Below are 14,675 nucleotides of genomic sequence, written 5' to 3'. Positions count from 1 at the left end.
ATTGCAGCACACTTGTGTTTAATAGACTTCACCTACCACATTTCACAATGGTATATTAATCTGGCACCTGTTTTTGACAATTTTTCACAGAAATACACTTTAAATGACACATTCCTTGTGGTACACTTCATTATCAGTGAAGCTCAACTCCAGCATTCAAGTGTCGCTAACACACCAGATATTATGGATTTCCTAATATTAAGTAAATCGGGGATTAAGCAATAGACCAACCTAAGCAGGGAAATACAATCTGGCACTTTAGGAGTGATCAAGGGTAGAACTAAGAAATGCTGCTTTCTGTTATGGTTAACATAGCTACATCAGCAGAAAAAGAAATAATGAAATTAATACAAAAAATAAAGAATAATAACTGAAGTACCTCTTACCAATGTCACAAGTATCCCCATGGCTGCACATACCACTAAGTGTTAAACCGTTCAACCTACCAATATGGGTACGACTAAGCATCCAACACCAACAAACTTATCAGACTCAGGCCGGGTGAAAGTATATGTGTGTGTTTTATTAACAACTACAACCAAAAACAAAACATGCCAGAAGCTACCCCCTCCCAAATACCCATGTATAGTGAGTTTGTTTATGCCAGCGCCTCAGCGCAGCCTCTGTCATTTTTTCTCCTCCTCCTTCTTGTCTTTCTTGCTGTCTTTAGAGGTCTGGGAAGCCAGGGACCCCATTGCATTCCGGATGGCCTCATTATTAGGATCCACACCAGGCAAATTTTCCAAAACGCTCTGCAGGAACTCAGGATCTTGCATAACATCATAATCATCCTCCTCCTGTGGGGTGAGGTGAGAAGAAGGGTTATAAGGAGGAGCACAAACAGTTCTAAGAGATTAATGATACACCTTTAGCATCAAAAGTAGTAAAATAAATGGAGTTATTTAATTAAAACTGCAGTCAAAATGGGATGCCCTCACCTTTGTTGGTTCTGAAGTATCCATTACAGCACTTGAGTCCAGGTCACCTGATTCCGCTTGCCCAAATTCTGTAGGGAGAGAAAATATCTGCATGAGGAAGACAGAATTGGATGGAGTATGATGGTTAAAGCCACAAAAGGCTATAGCAAATCCTTTACCAGGGAACAAAACTTTGGTTTAAAAAAGGTAATTACCTTACTCAGCTAACCCAAAATTTAAAGGACATAAAAGTTAAAAAATATTAATGCACCAGATGCATGTTTGTAAGCAGGGGCACCCACCATAGCACACCAAAGATAGATGAGACTTTTCTAACACAGGTGGCATCAGAGTAGAGCTCAAAAGTATTGGCAACTACTAGAAAAGGGGTCAGCAACGAATGTAACGTATGCCAAGTGTGGCACTGCTCTTCACTCCCCCCACACAGACACCATACAAAGTACTTGACAAACAACACACTGTACGCTACAGACTGCAACTAATGAAGCTTGGGGGACATTACGGTTATGGGGTGACAGAGAAACTTTAAGGACAGGTGACCAAGACTTAAGGTCGGATATGGCAATAGGATAACAGAATGGTTTGTAAGGCCATGGATCTGATCTAACAGTTGCAAAATTAAAAACGTCAGAACTAAAAACAAAACCCTTATACACAGTGCAAAGTTAATTATAAAAAAACAAACAATAAAAACCAAAACACACTTCAGTAAAACTAGAAAGCCACAGCTACTGTGATTTACGAAATATTAATACCACAAACACCAAATCTCCCCCCCCCCAAAAAAAAACAACAAACAAATAAAACACATCAAAAGCAAAAAACACGATTTTTTAAATCCAAACAAGACTTAGAATACATATAGCATTATACAATACAAATAAATAAAACATTGTACACACATGTATAATTTATCCTCTATCCCCCCAGTTCCTATAAGTGTATTATTGATGGCCTAGTTTAACTACTGTATTATAACAAAAGTGGTTGCGTTTCTGTTGACATATGCAAATTGTATTTCCATACAATACTGTCTAAAGTGATCATTTACATTACACCTTTAATGTAGATGCTGCTTATAAAATTCTGCCAGTATCAGAAATGTATAGTAATAGTAAACGTCTCTCAGCGAGACTGCCTTCAAACACTGATTACAACCCTTTTTAACATTTCACTGGCAATCTCAATTGCATGACAGATCCCTTTTTAAAATATCGCCATTGCCACAACGCCTTGATATTTGCTACTTAAAGAAGAAGCAGTTGTAATAGGAGTAGAATTCAGACAGGTACCAGAATAAATTCTTTCCACAGATATTAAAAAGCAGAACACATGTAAAAGAGTTATTAAAGCAGTTCTGACGTAAGTAGTGAGGAAATCACTGATAGCCTTGCAGGCTTATAAACAGAATTAGGCTTATTCAAGTATATCATGTCAAGATAAACTCAGACATTTTGTGTGGTTGTCTAAAATACTGGAAATATATAATAGAAAGAAGTGTGTAAGTTTCTAAAAATATGCATTGGGTTTAGATTCTAATGCCAATAGCCAGTTTTATAATTCTAGTAGTCACTGCATACATCCCACTGCCTGATGCCATACCAGGTCCTTGTAAGGACATCTGCATAGCGTATGCAATCTGCTCATCCTCCGTCATACTGCTGAAGTCTGGCAGGCCGCTCCGGCCTCCCTCCTGCTGGCCGATTGTCATCTTCAACAAAGCTTCATCAGAATCTGTGCAAAAATTGTTAAAACAAATGTAAGAACAAGAGCACTTTGTGTTCCTGACACTGAAAGCCACAGCCAGCTAGCTTACCATCAGGGGCTGTGGAGGAGATACCAGCCTCAGCGGCTGATGCTGCAGCTGCCCTTCTGGCTTCTTCTTCCTGTCGTTGCCTCTGTTCCTCCATGGAGACACGTAAAGCCTAAAATCAAAACAGTGAAATATAATATTATAATAATGTCGCAAGCAATACTGAATCTGATTAGCACTTTCTTTAATAACCTTATAAAACATAAGTATGCAGCAGTTCACTTGATCCAGCAACATTCTACACCTTGACCGTTTACATCACGTTCTATTCTTTTTGTGTCTGCATTTCTATGTCTGCTATTTACAACCCCTTATCAGAACCATCTAAAAAGTCAAACTTTGGGAAGAATGATTTTATTACCTACATCTGGTGATCTCTTCTCTGGAAACTATTTACTCTCCTCAAGATACAAAACTTAGATCAATTAGAGGTGACACTTTAGAATGACGAAAAGCATGTTTTAATCACTTTTGTTACAGGATGACCAAATATGACAGTCATGTCATGTTTGGTATCAAAATGATCCCCATGATGTCACAATTGGGTTGGTAATAAATGTATGTGTACTGTATATGTCTAAATAATAAAAAAAAAAAAAAAAAGGTATCCTGTAACTTCAACCAGGGCTCGTAAAATTATTTATTGTCTTCCTATACTCTGGAAGGGGCCTGGACAGAAATCTGACCTCCGAAAAATATATTTAATGGTGAACTTAGCAAAATAATATGGTCATTCTACATGGGAGGGTGCATACAACAGCGTAAGTGACCATCTTTTCTTGACAAGCTTCCTTGAGACAGAGATCAAAGCGAGTACAGTACTAGGTTCTGTTATTTACTCCTTCTCTGTGTTTGTCAATATATATATATATATATACATATACACACACACACTGTGACTCTTTTGTTCATAATAAATGTTCCTTTATTAAGTTTTTTGCCTTAGTCTAATATGTGAAATAAATTACCAAAGAGACTAGCAATATATAACATTTTTAGATTGATTTTTGTCAAATCGTGTTTTTGGATTTTTAAAGTGTTAGCCATTAGGATTTCCCATATAATAATCTTAATGGCGGTAGCAGAGATAGTTTAGTGTGAGTGGCATTAAAGGGGAAGTTATGTCATTTTTCTGGGTGTTTGTTAACCCTTGCACCCACTGAACTAAGTCACAGACAGGTTAAGGTGGAAAGGGTCGGTTAATAACCCTTTTTGTGACAAACTGGTTGCAGGGTTGTTAAAACCATGTATGTCACATTCAGTATGTGCAACAGAGTGCTTCATTGCGAAACATAAAAACATGCAAATTAAATAATGAAAGGAAAAAAAAAAAAAAAAATTATATATATATATATATATATATATATATATATATATATATATATATATATATATATATATATATATATATATATACACATACACACACACACACACATACTTTAAAAAGGGGCAGTGTACACAAAAACAAAATATATGATAAACTCAAAGATGGGCTCCAGGTGAGTGCAAATATAATGCTTTACATATGCCTTATATATTTTAAAACCACTCTTTTGTATGTCAGTCACAAGCAACATTTTTTATTTTTTTAAAAAGTACTAGATGAAATTTCAAATCATAAAAGTCCCCACTCACCAAAGCCAGCTCTGGATCAGCGCTAGGATCCACCCCAAATTCAAAGTCACTGGCACCCAGGCCCAGCATTGCTCCCCCCTCCCCAGCCAAAATTGGAGAGCTAATCAGTGCATCTGCCAAACTGGGTCCAGGGGGCACAGTCACCAAATGGGAGCCAGTTCCATCCTTCCCATTCAGAGTGTTGATAAAAGCCGTAAGTTTCTCTGTGTTAGATTCCTGGGAGAGGAGATACAGACATTAGCTGCTAATGCTCAATACATGTGGCCATAAAGCTCTGGCACTGTCAGTATACATCTCATATCTGCACATTGGCAACCATGTTCTGCAGGTTAGCCAGCTTAACCCACCACAACTGGCCATATGTATTTATTTTATATTAAAAAAAAAAAAAAAAAAAAGTTATTCTATTAAATAGATAACCTTGATATATAAACTATGTTTTTCTTTTCTTCAAAAGAGAAAGGATGGTAAGGTTAGGTAACTCATTTCTTTTACATGTTTATTAAAAAAAAAAAATAATAATAATATAATATTTCAGCAATCAGAATACTCAAACAAAACAGTTACAGACCTCCTCTCCGAAATTTATAATATCCACGCTGACTTTTTCTTTCTTCAGACGTTTTGCCATTTTTACCAGCTGTAAAAACAAATAGAAGAAACCATGATCTGACTGTTAGGGTTCTCCAATTTTAAGTCTAAAGGCCCATGCAGCACTACTCTTTTTCTGAACAATTATACAAACTAGCATCCTATCAAAGTTTTCTGGACCAACAGGAAGTCACCATAGAAGAAAATGGCCATATAAAACTTTATAATGTTACATCACCTATAAACTGCAGGTACTTTATGGCTTCAGCTTGTGTTGAAATGTCCTATTTCTGATGGTGTACTTACACCTATACTGTAACACCCTCCAGCCCCCAGGAGAACCTGTTATGAAATGTGCCAGAGAGGCTGCCTCATGATACCCAATAATTCACAATAAAGGTAACCATAAAAACAAATAACATCCAAGACAAGTGACAAAGCTCAAACAGACTGTCCTCATTTGATAATCAGATTGTGAACAACACAATGTTAATTGCTAGCACAGCCGATCATAAATTGTTTTCTATCTATTTTATGGGCAGAAAAGTAAATTGTAAAACTGCTTAACCGCTAATAAGTTTACAGTTGACATATATGTGTTTTTTTATTCAAAATAATCGTAGAAAACAACATGAAATTAAATCATACTTACCAAAATTTCCATATTTTGAGCAGCTCCCTAACTGGCACTCACCAATGAAGATTGGCCCCTATAGTGGGCTGAAGAGAAACCCAGATTCTGAAGTGGGTATCAAAAGTCCTCCCCCTTTCCTGCTACATTCACTCTCAGTTTAAAAAAAAGCTAAGGAATTGCAGAGGAATTTGGCGAGTGCCTGGGTACAGGATATAGAAATCATGGATATGTTTTAATTTAGTTTTTCTTGGCTCACTAGATGACTGAAAAACTTATGTTGAGGCTTCACTCCCCCTGTCAAATGTCTTGCTGAATTAAATAGTCTACATGAAAACTGTTTACTTTGGGGAAATAAACTGCAGTAATGTGCAGATGTTTTATGTACCCTGCAGTCAATGAAAGACAAGAGTGCCTCTCTAAATATCTTGATTTTCTGATAAGACTTTCAAAAGGTTTATTCTATAAATGATTCTAATAGTGTGGAACTGCCATCCAAATACATTTATATGCAACTGCCTAATACATTTATTGACAACATAGAACAAAAGCCTTGGTTTTACATCTCACCCTAAGGCATTGTAATTTGTATCTAAGCAAACTCTTAGGTGGAGAATCTGCCCGGTCTCTTCCGACCTTCAGATTGTTCCCTTTAAATCACTCACTGTCCAACTAACCCAACATAATTTATGGATAAGAACAACTTTCCTTTAAACCCAAATTATTTATTTCATTATTCAGATACAGCATGCGATTTAAACAACTTTTTAATTTACTTCCATTATTATTTTTTCCCTCATTCTCTTGGTAACCTTTCTTGAAAAGCAGGGACATGTGCTTAGGAGCCGGCCCATTTCACAAGAACGCTATCCATTTGCAAGAGCATTAGAAGGCAGCACTATTTTCCGTAGTGCTTCAGATGCATACCTAGGTATCTCTTCAACGCAGAATATCATGGGAAAGAAGCAAATTGAAAACTTTTTAAAATTGTATGTTCTGTCTGAATCACAAGAAATACATTTTCGTGTTTTATATTAAAAATTACACAGTTCTTTAACAGACAAACAGGCCTATCTAGTGATACCTTATATGGGTATATATAAAATAACAATAAATAGGTATTTAATACTGAAAAAGTGAAGAAAAAAAAAAAAAAAAAAAGCATTTTTGCAGTTTTCTTTATAACCATTTCTATAAAACTATTGTAGGTAAGGAACCATACCTCCAAAAATATCGTTATGTTGTTCTAAATCTAAGCAATTCCCCATACATCTATGTTTCAAAGTAATTTATAGCAAATATCGACCAAATACTGCAAAGATAGAATTATTGGTTTCAAGCTAAAATTTGCTTTGATTAGACTGTAAGCTAAATAGCTGTCACCAAAATCAAAACCGCTACACAGAAGAATAAATTAAAGTTAATTTTAACTTTTTCACTGTACGCGTTCACTGGAACAGAAGGGGAGGGTCCAAGACAAGCCATTGTTAAACAACAGCTTGCCATTTTTGACATTTGGCCACACTGTGGCTTATTGTATACACAGTAACGGTCATTACTGCTGCTGGCTAGCCTCACATGCAGGCTTCCCACAGCAGCATGAGATGTACGCTGATCGCAGTGTGTATCTAATGATAGAGGCACCCTACTAACAGGAACACCCTATCACTGCGATTGCTGGCCTGGAGTGTCCTCCATTACATTATTTGTACAATATCTCACTCCCAGGGCATGCAGACATAGCACAGTTGTGTTAAGAACACTAAGAATGGCACGCTAACAGCTCAGGACACAGCGTTGGACCTAAGCGCTAAATGACCAGTGCCGTACCCTGTACTGTGTTTGTCGTTAAGGGGTTAAAATATATTATAGCTAGAAAGTAACACTGTACCAGGAAAATTTCAAAAAGGAATGATTTTTCACTTTTTCTTATGCACGCTCCAGAATCAGTCTGGCTGGCTTACTGTCAAGAGGCCTCCTGTGCATGCACAGTGGTGTCCCTCAACGCTGCACGCCAATTGTAGCAAACAATTCAAATAGGAAGGGGCAGGCTGTACACGTCGTCTTCATCTTATTGCGTTTCTCACTTCGTCTCTATAATAGTTTAGGTTTCTTAAATGTGTATCAATTATTAAACATCAAAAATAACGTATTTAGAAATCAAGTAAAAACATCAAGTGTACAATGCCTGTTCTGGAAGTTTAATAAACATGCAGCATCACCAATATCACAGCACAGTCTGCATATTTTCTTAAAAACATGATCATTTACTTACATCTTTTTCAAGATCTTCCACAGGACTTCCCACAAAGGCAATAATCCGCATCTTATGATTTTTTCCTTGACGATGCTTTAAAGCTAGCTAAAAATAAAAAAAAAAAATACAAACAAACATAGGTCATATATTGGGAATCACATCAGATTACTAGGGTTCTAGAAAAGAATCATTCATATAATCATCTGCTGATCTTTAATTGGCTCACCCATCTCCATACTTACATGTGCTATGCGGATTCCTGTACAGAAGCTGATCTTCCCAATGGGCTGCACAGAGTGGAGTTTAGATAGGATTCTTCCAGTATCTGGGGTCAATGTTGTTAATACCTCGCAATTACTGCAATAGAGGACATTACAGCATTAGGCTAGACTTTATAACAAGAATTCATAATTCATCTCTGTAACTCTTTCAAACGAGACCAATATTTCCCAGACCAGACCTGACTACACCACTGCCATAAACTGAACACATCTATACCTCATTTTTGTTAGGTCTGTTATAAAAAGCATCACCTTTTATATATTATTATTGGAATGCATTTGTTTTAAGTTATTCCTATTTTGTGCTGCATGTTCTTATAATGTAAATACACCAAAGACAGAGGAACTTGTCACAAACAATACCCAACCTGTCTAAGGCAAGGCTGGTACTTGTGATACTTCTTAAGAGTTTTATGTATTTGCGTATCTAGTGTTAAAAAATACATTAAATTGTAAGCTCTGTTATTTTTATTACTGACTATGGTTGTTTGTAAGGCTCTAAGTTTGCTTATCTGTTATATCATATACTGCTACATGTGATTTTTTTTTTAAATAACAAAGATATAAGAAAGGTAAAAACACAAGGGAGCTTGTCGGGTACAATTCCCAATCTGTTTTTAGGCATTTATGGTACTAACCAAGATATCTTAAAAGCATTACATATGTGATTATAATGACATTCTTTAAAAGGTACATAGCACATACTTTGCAAGGGTAATGAGGCCCACATTATTTTCAGGGTTACTACGAGTTTTTGAATGGCACACTATGTTGACAGCATCCTGCTGGGCTTGTAGACGGGTTGGCAAGAAGTCCCCATTTCTCATGTACTCACTGTTGTCCACACTGTTGAGGCATTAAAAACACAAATGAGAGATCTATAATATAATAATCTATATGAATATTATAACTTGCATATCTACTTCACCCCTCAACAGCTGTCAAAGGTATTATGATCTACACTAAGAGAAATTGAAATCTGTGACAATAAATGAATCTCAGAAATGTAAGAAATCTAACCTATTTTCTATTTCAGACAAACGTTTTGTTCCCCAATTCAGCTTTTCCCATTCAGTGCTTTGATACCTTTCATATACTCTCTATACACCCCATTTCTCTCTCCAACATAATTTTTCTCTTTACACTCATCTCTCACCCATCTACCCAATAGTCCTATTTTTCCATTCCATCATTATCCTTTCCCTCTTTCTTGATAGCTTCTACTGTCTCATTTTCTTTTAGTCTATGCTTCTGGTCTCCCCTCAAACCCCATCTCTATCCTCTGTCCCTTCAGTTGCTTGTTTCCACTGTGCAATTAATCAATTTATCACTTTGCCAACTTTTCATTTCCTAGTGTAGTTTCTTCCCCATTCGTCCAGTCATCACCTGTCACTTCTCACTAACTCCTCTTGTCCATTAGTTTCACTATTTCAGTCTTTGGCTGCAAGTTGACAATTATATGAAGCCTAATCAGGAAATCAGTAACCTTCTGTTCAATTTTTGAATATTTTTCTTACAATTAATAGTCGAGGATGGTTTGAGTTGTATGTATAATTATAGTAGGTATGCACTATTAAACTTTTTGTATAGACCTAAATTGTGGCACCCTTAAAAAAACGAGCAAGGGTCATGAAACAACTGACAGTTATATATATATAAAAAAAACTTCAGATTGGACATAAATAAATAATATCACCATCCCTGTGGTTCTCATTACAGTTAATGTCCCCTATTGCTCTCCCAATCTCCTCCCTTTCTATGATGACTCAGGGATTCCATATACGACCATCCCAAATCTGTCTAATGCTGCAATTTGCGTTAAAGCTGAAACACCATCACTCCCTGAACGTCTTCCATGCCCAGTTTCAGTCTCCGTGTCTCCCACTATTACAGAACGCTGCACCCGGCACTTACCAGACCATAGTACTTTCCAGCACCATTTTGCTGTATTGTCACTGTAGCTCTAGCATACCAACAAACTGTACTGTCATTGGCTAACTACAGTTTCCAATCACAGTGAACGTCCTGTCTAGCGAAGAGGCTCCTTGGGTAATGTAGTCTCAATGTATTCGTCTCCTAGCTTTTAGTTATTTTTGCGACGTCACGTCACTCCAGTCACGTGACGTGACTACTGCGCTTTTTCACAACGCTTACGCTAAAGGAGAACGTCACGGCGGGTTATTCAAATCACTTGTATTTATGTTCTTATAATCGCTTTTGGATGTAGAGATCAGTCTGTTTTCTAATTAATTTTTCCCAGAAGACTTTGAAAGGACGTACTAAGGAACATTCACCAAAAGTGTATAATACAATTATGTAAATCTGATTAGAAAAAACAAGGTCATGTAATGGTTTTTTTTAAAAATCGTTTTTATTGAGGCTTTTGTATTACAGCATTATGTAAACAGTTTAACAAACAAAACAAATATAACAAATAATTGGTATTTTATCCTTTTCATGACAGGGTTAATTTGTCTACATCAGAACAACGTTCCAATGTAAACAAATTGAAATCCTGCGATTGTGCATGCTATCTCGCAATTTCAATGATGGGATAGGGTCAGTGGGGCGTCGTTGACTTTAGGATAGCCAAACGGCTAGGACATTCTATTCCGTCCTAAAATTTTAAGGGATTCTAAACTAAAAAAAATTCTTTCATGATTCAGATAGAGCATGCAATTTTAAGCAACTTTCTAATTTACTCCTATTAGGTTTTCATCCTTTCTCTTGCTATCTTTATTTAAAAACCAGGAATATAAGCTTAGCAGCCATCCCATTTTTGCTGATTGGTGGCTACATTTAGCCACCAATCAGGAAGCACTACCCAGGTTCTGAACCAAAAATGGGCTGGCTCCTAAGCTTTACATTCCTGCTTTTCACATAAAGATAGCAAGAGAACTAAGAAAAATTGCCAAGTTAGTGAGGTGTAAAAGGAGTAAAATCATAAAAAAGAGGAACAGGATAAATAAAGTGCTTGATATATATATATAAAAAAAAAATCATAATAGGTTGCAAGAGTCCATGAGCTAGTGACGTATGGGATATAATACCCAAGACGTGGAAGTCCATGAGTCACTAGGTATAAAATAAAAACAGCTATTTCCGCTGAGAAATTAAATCCAAAAAATAATAACGTTTTCTTAAAAAAATTAAAAAAACAGGTGGTGCCCTTTGTCCCCATTATTATTTGCGTGTACCATAGAGACCCTAGCTCTAAAAATTCAATCACTTAAGGAGATACCAGGCCTGCAAGTCAATAACTTTCACCATAAACTTTCCCTCTACACGGACAACGTCCTATTCTACTTAACTAATCCAAAGAAATCTATTCCTATTTTATTAGGACATCTCGAAGAGTTTGGTCAAACCTCTAACTTTCTTATAAACAAACATAAGTCAGAGATTTTGAATATTACACTGTCCAACGAAGATGTACAAATGATTCGGAACCTCTGTCTATTCCACTGGCAAAACCGCTTGTTAAAATATCTGGGTGTTTTTCTAGCTCCCACTATAGATGAGACGTTTAAAGCTAATTATACAGCCCTACAGACCTTTATTATTGCCACTCTGTCTTCATGGAGACGCAAACAGATGACATGGATAGGAAGAATAAACGCCTTTAAAATGACTATCCTACCGAAAATCCTTTACCTTTCATATCTTCCCTACAAAATAAAATATTTGAATTCTTGTGGCACAAACGACATGCTAGAATTAATAAGAAAATTATGTGCCAGACCCTGAATAATGGTGGTCTTGGAGTACCAGACTTGGAAGCATGCAGGAAGGCTACACACCTTCAGAGAGTGGTGGACTGGTTTACAAATTACGACACTAAACTATGGGTAAAACTCAAACATGACATAGCACATTCTATACATCTAGGAGCCCAATGTTGGACACCGAGGGCCCTGCCCAATCCACCAATTCATACCTCACGCACTATACAGGAGACCTTTTCAATTTGGGGAAAAGTTCTGGTTGAATATCCCAATATTTCCTCAAAATACTCCCCTTTGACATCACTAATAAATAACATAGAGTTTCTACCGGGACTTCACATATCACAGAGAATGATAAAAGCGTTAGATAGAACACTGATGATTTGCCACCTAGGAAATGATAATTTGTTACGGGCAAGACTCACACTGGTGGAGGATGGTTTTCTGATGTTTAATAACTGGTTCTTTTAACACCAATGCTATACTTACCTATCCTCGCACCCTCAGAAACGTAATATTCTTAGACCATTGACCCCCTATGAATCTTTATGCCACAAAACCACACCCTCAAGACATACTCTCTCCCTTATCTACTCGTTGTTGAAACAGCCCACACTCGGCTCAGTACCATATTACATAGATAGATGGAATGATGAATTAAATGTAAACATTTCCCATGTTGATGCCTCTTGGATTTTCCAATCTGTGAAGAAATCCTCCATCTCTAGTAAATACTTAGAATTAAATCTGAAGATTCTTCACGGATGGTATCTGACCCCAGCTAGATACGGCAAAATATATAAGCTCCCCTCTGTAAATTGCTAGAGATGTAATGGTCCGGTAGCCCACATGGCTCACATATGGTGGCAATGTCCTAAAATTGTAACAATGTGGTCAATCTCAATGGAAACTTCCAAACTGATAGGGATCCCACTCCCATTGGAATCCTGTTTATGGCTATTTAATAAGACGCCAAAAAAAACTCTCTCTTACACAACACAAACTTATTACTATCACAAGCAACAGTTTTAAAATCCTCATTGCTAAGAATTAGAAGAGCACTGCCATCCCAACTACTGCCCAGTGGCTACAAGAATGTCACCATTCAATATTTACGCATTGTTATCTGCCTCTTGGGAGGAGTATCTATCAGCCAAATGTAACCTCTTAACGATCAAGGGCGTGCCAGGCACGTCCTCCATAGAAGGTCACTTAACGACCAAGGACGTGCTTCCAGCAGCTTTTAAGGTATTGCTGTGATGCCTCGATATAGAGGCATCACTACAATACCTTTTTTTGGCACACCAATACAAAGAGAGCCACTCTGTGGCCCTCTCTGCATCGGCCAGCGATGGTGCAGATCGTTGGTGGGTGGGAGCAGCTGTAGGGAGGCGGGTGGGCGGCCCATCGCTGCCAATCTTCCGGCCAGCAGTCGGAAATGATTGTCGGATGCGTGCAAGAGCGCGGGCGGGGGGAGTGAGCGCACCCGCGATCTTACCATTTTTCAATTCTGAAGTGGTGGGTGGGAGTGTAGTGGGAAAATCATTTTTTAAAAAAGGTCTGGGAGGGGGAGGGAGTAGGGTTTGGAGGGGGGGGCAGCTACACTACAGAAAAATAGTGGTTAATTTTAGAAAAAAACACATTTAAATGCAAAGTGGGTACTGGCAGAGAGCTGCCAGTACCCAAAATGGTGGAAAATAGTTAGTGGGGTGAGGATCAATGAGGTTGGGGCTAAAGGGGAATCCTACACAATATATATTTTATTAAAAACATTTTTTAAAAAAGTCTTTTAGTACTGGCAGACTTTCTGCCAGTACTTAAGATGGCGGGGGCAATTTTGGGGTGGGGGAGGGATGAGAGCTTTTTGGGAGGGATCAAGGGGTGGGATGTGTCAGGTGGGAGGCTTATCTCTACACTAAAGCTAAAATGAACCCTTCAAGCTCCCTGCGGCAAAAAAATTTAAATGTGGTGGGTGGGGCTTAAAAAAATCATAAGACCAAAGTAATATAAATAAAATTCTAAATAAAGTTATATATTTTAATACACTTAGGCAGCAAATCAAACACAAGCTCAAACCTCTGGTATGGCTATGTGAGCTATGTATTTAATTAGCCTTTGCAAAGACATTGCTAAATATTTTTTATCTTAATTGGACATTTAATAATACATTCTTTAAAACTGCTCTCTGCATTCCCCATTAATATTCTAGATTCTGGCCTTTAAAGTCAGCAAAAATGCACAGTAGCACGCTACATAGCATACACTTTACACATGCAGATACACACACACTACATAGCATACACTTATACATGCAGATACACACGCTATATAACATACACTTATACATGCAGATACACACACACACTACATAGCATACACTTATACATGCAGATACACACACACTACATAGCATACACTTATACATGCAGATACACACACACTGCATAGCATACACTTATACATGCAGATACACACGCTACATATCATACACTTATACATGCAGATACACACACACACTACATAGCATACACTTATACATGCAGATACACAGACACTACATAGCATACACTTACACATGCAGATACACACACACTACATAGCATACACTTATACATGCAGATACACACACACTACATAGCATACACTTACACATGCAGATACACACACTACATAGCATACACTTATACAGGCAGATACACAGACACTACATAGTATACACTTATACATGAATATACACACACACTACATAGTAAACACTTATACATGCAGACACACACACACACTACATAGCATACACTTAT

At 37.3% G+C, this 14,675-nt stretch overlaps 1 protein-coding gene across 1 annotated transcript; it reads right to left on the bottom strand.

Annotated features, from left to right (window-relative positions):
* Positions 1-502: 502 nt before the first annotated feature.
* On the bottom strand, positions 503-10,213 carry PSMD4 (proteasome 26S subunit ubiquitin receptor, non-ATPase 4). The gene is made up of 10 exons (XM_053703759.1): positions 10,064-10,213; positions 8,855-8,995; positions 8,111-8,225; positions 7,887-7,973; positions 4,961-5,029; positions 4,390-4,605; positions 2,755-2,863; positions 2,541-2,672; positions 939-1,006; positions 503-797 (listed from the first exon to the last, which is right to left on the bottom strand). The coding sequence occupies exons 1-10, from the start codon at positions 10,087-10,089 to the stop codon at positions 627-629; spliced, it is 1,134 nt and encodes a 377-aa protein (XP_053559734.1). The 5' UTR covers positions 10,090-10,213; the 3' UTR covers positions 503-626.
* Between the last annotated feature and the right edge of the window lie 4,462 nt (positions 10,214-14,675).

This window comes from Bombina bombina, chromosome 1 (assembly GCF_027579735.1).
Source record: "Bombina bombina isolate aBomBom1 chromosome 1, aBomBom1.pri, whole genome shotgun sequence".
Taxonomy (NCBI): domain Eukaryota; kingdom Metazoa; phylum Chordata; class Amphibia; order Anura; family Bombinatoridae; genus Bombina; species Bombina bombina.
The sequence above is the reverse complement of the archived record's forward strand: the minus strand, read 5'-3'. Positions and strand labels throughout refer to the sequence as shown.

Coding starts and splice junctions, on each gene's coding strand:
- PSMD4 (XM_053703759.1), bottom strand. CDS start 10,089: ATGGTGCTGGAAAGTACTATGGTCTG. Junction 8,996..10,063: donor CTGGAAAGTACTATGGTCTG/GTAAGTGCCGGG, acceptor ATGCCTCAACAG/TGTGGACAACAGTGAGTACA. Junction 798..938: donor ATACTTCAGAACCAACAAAG/GTGAGGGCATCC, acceptor CTCACCCCACAG/GAGGAGGATGATTATGATGT.